The 2,356-nt window shown below is 40.9% G+C and overlaps 1 protein-coding gene across 1 annotated transcript in view; it reads right to left on the bottom strand.

Annotated features, from left to right (window-relative positions):
- Positions 1–2,356, bottom strand: part of LOC101859762 — a 26,746-nt gene that overhangs the window by 16,071 nt on the left and 8,319 nt on the right. Inside the window, exon 3 of the mRNA XM_013091349.2 lies at positions 80–201. Within this exon, the coding sequence (XP_012946803.1) occupies positions 80–201 (122 nt within the window). The remainder of the gene's footprint in view (positions 1–79; positions 202–2,356) is intronic.

Raw genomic sequence — 2,356 nt, forward strand, 5'->3', positions numbered from 1 at the left:
AAAAAAAAAAAAAAAAAAAAAAAAAGAAACAAACAAAACCAAATCAACTTTTCAACAAAAGTAAAGGACAATAACGTACCCTTCTCTTCCTGTCAATCTGCTTGAGAATTGTCACGCCCCCTTCTGTCATGTGCTTCATGATTGGTTCATCGGCGTCCACGCTGTTGTCACTCTCAACTCGGTACATGGCGTTCAGCAAATCTGTGAACGAGAATGGTGACAGTTCAAATACTGGTGAACATACAGTGCGCTCTTAAGCATACGATCAAAGGAACATCTTAGTACAATTATTGCTCGTCTTTTGTTTTTCGATTTTAGTAAGTATTTTACGGCGCTCTCAACTGCATAGGTTCATATGAGCGGGTAGGACACATTGAACATTTTCAGTTGGTTGGAAATTTTGAATTTTTGCCCATGTGGCGTCTAAAGCTTACTCTTATCGATTTTTGGACCACCAAGGAATCTTTAATGTGCGCAACTTGCACTCGGGACCTCCGAGATTTTTCGAGTTGTCCGAGAATGCTAGGTGTAGATCTTTCCTACCAGAAGATCTGGGGTTTGGCTGAAAGACAGCAGAAAGAAGGAGCCAAGGAGTAGCAGTAGAAAGGCTGCAGAAAGAGTCAGGAGCTCAGAAGAGGGGGGCAAAGGAGGTGAAGGGGTAGGGGCAGAAAGCGGAGACGAAAGCAGGTGACAGAACATTGTTAGAGAGCAGGAAAGGAGGTGAAAGGAGAAAACTTTAGAGAAGAAAAATTTCCGTCGCCATCCGGATTGGAACCCTGGACCTATTGAATGAAACGTGAACACCTTAATCACTAAGCCGCTAGAGCCCCTCGCTCGTCTTTAAGCACATTCAGTTGTGGACTGTGACAACAATATACAGCCGTACCTCTTCTAACGGCCATCTGTCCAAAAACCTATACTACAAACGGCGACTTGTCACTCTCCACTTGCGTTCTTTTTTCCTTTATTATAATGGCACTGTCAAAGACGCCCACCTGTCTAAGATAATCACTTTTCCATCGACAATGGGTGGTCGGTCGTATTTGACGACTTTGACTGAATCTATAACGAATGAGGTAACACACTCGTTCACATAATTAGATTGTGAGGCAGCGTGGTGAAATCGGGTGCTCGTCAAAATAATGAAAGTGAAGAAACTGGCATTTTCCCGCAGGTTTGGGAATTTTTATTGAATTTTTCTTTTTTGGCTCAACACCTTTCATGCACATTAAAGAACATTTCTGTATTGATTTTTACTGGAAAAACATTGATTAAAAGCATAAAATATGTAAATTTTCTCAGCTAAGGAAATAACGTAACTTTAGCGGCAATTTCCCCGCTACTTTTTCCTTTGAATCCATTTTTCCCCCAAAAGAAAAGCAAATGAACAGGCTTTAAAATGGTACCAATAATTACATATGCTCCAAAACGGACGAGCGCCTGATTCCACAGCGTCGTAAGTAGACTTCAGAGAACAGACGTACATGGAGAAAAGTCAGAAATTTGCTAATAGCGGCCTACGGACCCAGTTTATGTTTTATGCTTCATTGTGACACCTTCAGTCGTTTATTCAAGGTGAGCGCCACGCTCTGGTCTGGTCTTGAACTGTACCTTTTCTGTCCTGAGTTTTTTGTTTATGGAGAGAGATGCAATAATGTACTGCCAGAATGTTTGGTAAATTTTTTTCAAAGACTTGTCAGAATCAAACGGATCACATACTGATCGATAGAGTATACAATGGGACACTCTTTGTCAGCACTGGTCAAACTAGGTGAATCTTTCTCTTATTTGACCTTTGACTTCGATAATGGAGGTCAGCGTTCGAATCTAACTGAAGGCGCTCCTGAACTCAGATGAATTGGTGAGTCTTTCCAACAGTAAACGCGATTTTGTCACACAATGTCCTTAGGTCAAGGCACGAACCGATTTTGTCGGACATTGTCTGTCAGTCAAGACAGCAATACTAACAGATTTTTTGTTTCTTTACGTGACATTGAGCCAAAGAATTAAACTGTGGGATTTGATACATACTTATCATAATCAAGAGCCAAAGAAGCAGCAGCAGCAACAGCAGCGCTACAACTTCGAAAACGATCCATACTGTATTGCTGTATTGTGTGTAATCTTAGAGTATGTGCTATCATTACGATATATAAAGTTACCCCCCCCCCACCCCCATGCCCACTGTCGGCCATTTCAAGTATGAAAAAATACAAGTTCACCCTATTTTTTTCAAATTCCCAACACACCGTGTGCCCTAGTAACATATATTATGTAATTACTTCAGTCGTCCCTTGTCACCCTTTAGCAAGACAAAACATTTTCAAGCAAAAACATAACAAAACAAAAGGAAAAA

Source organism: Aplysia californica, unplaced genomic scaffold, assembly GCF_000002075.1.
Source record: "Aplysia californica isolate F4 #8 unplaced genomic scaffold, AplCal3.0 scaffold00034, whole genome shotgun sequence".
NCBI classification, from domain to species: domain Eukaryota; kingdom Metazoa; phylum Mollusca; class Gastropoda; order Aplysiida; family Aplysiidae; genus Aplysia; species Aplysia californica.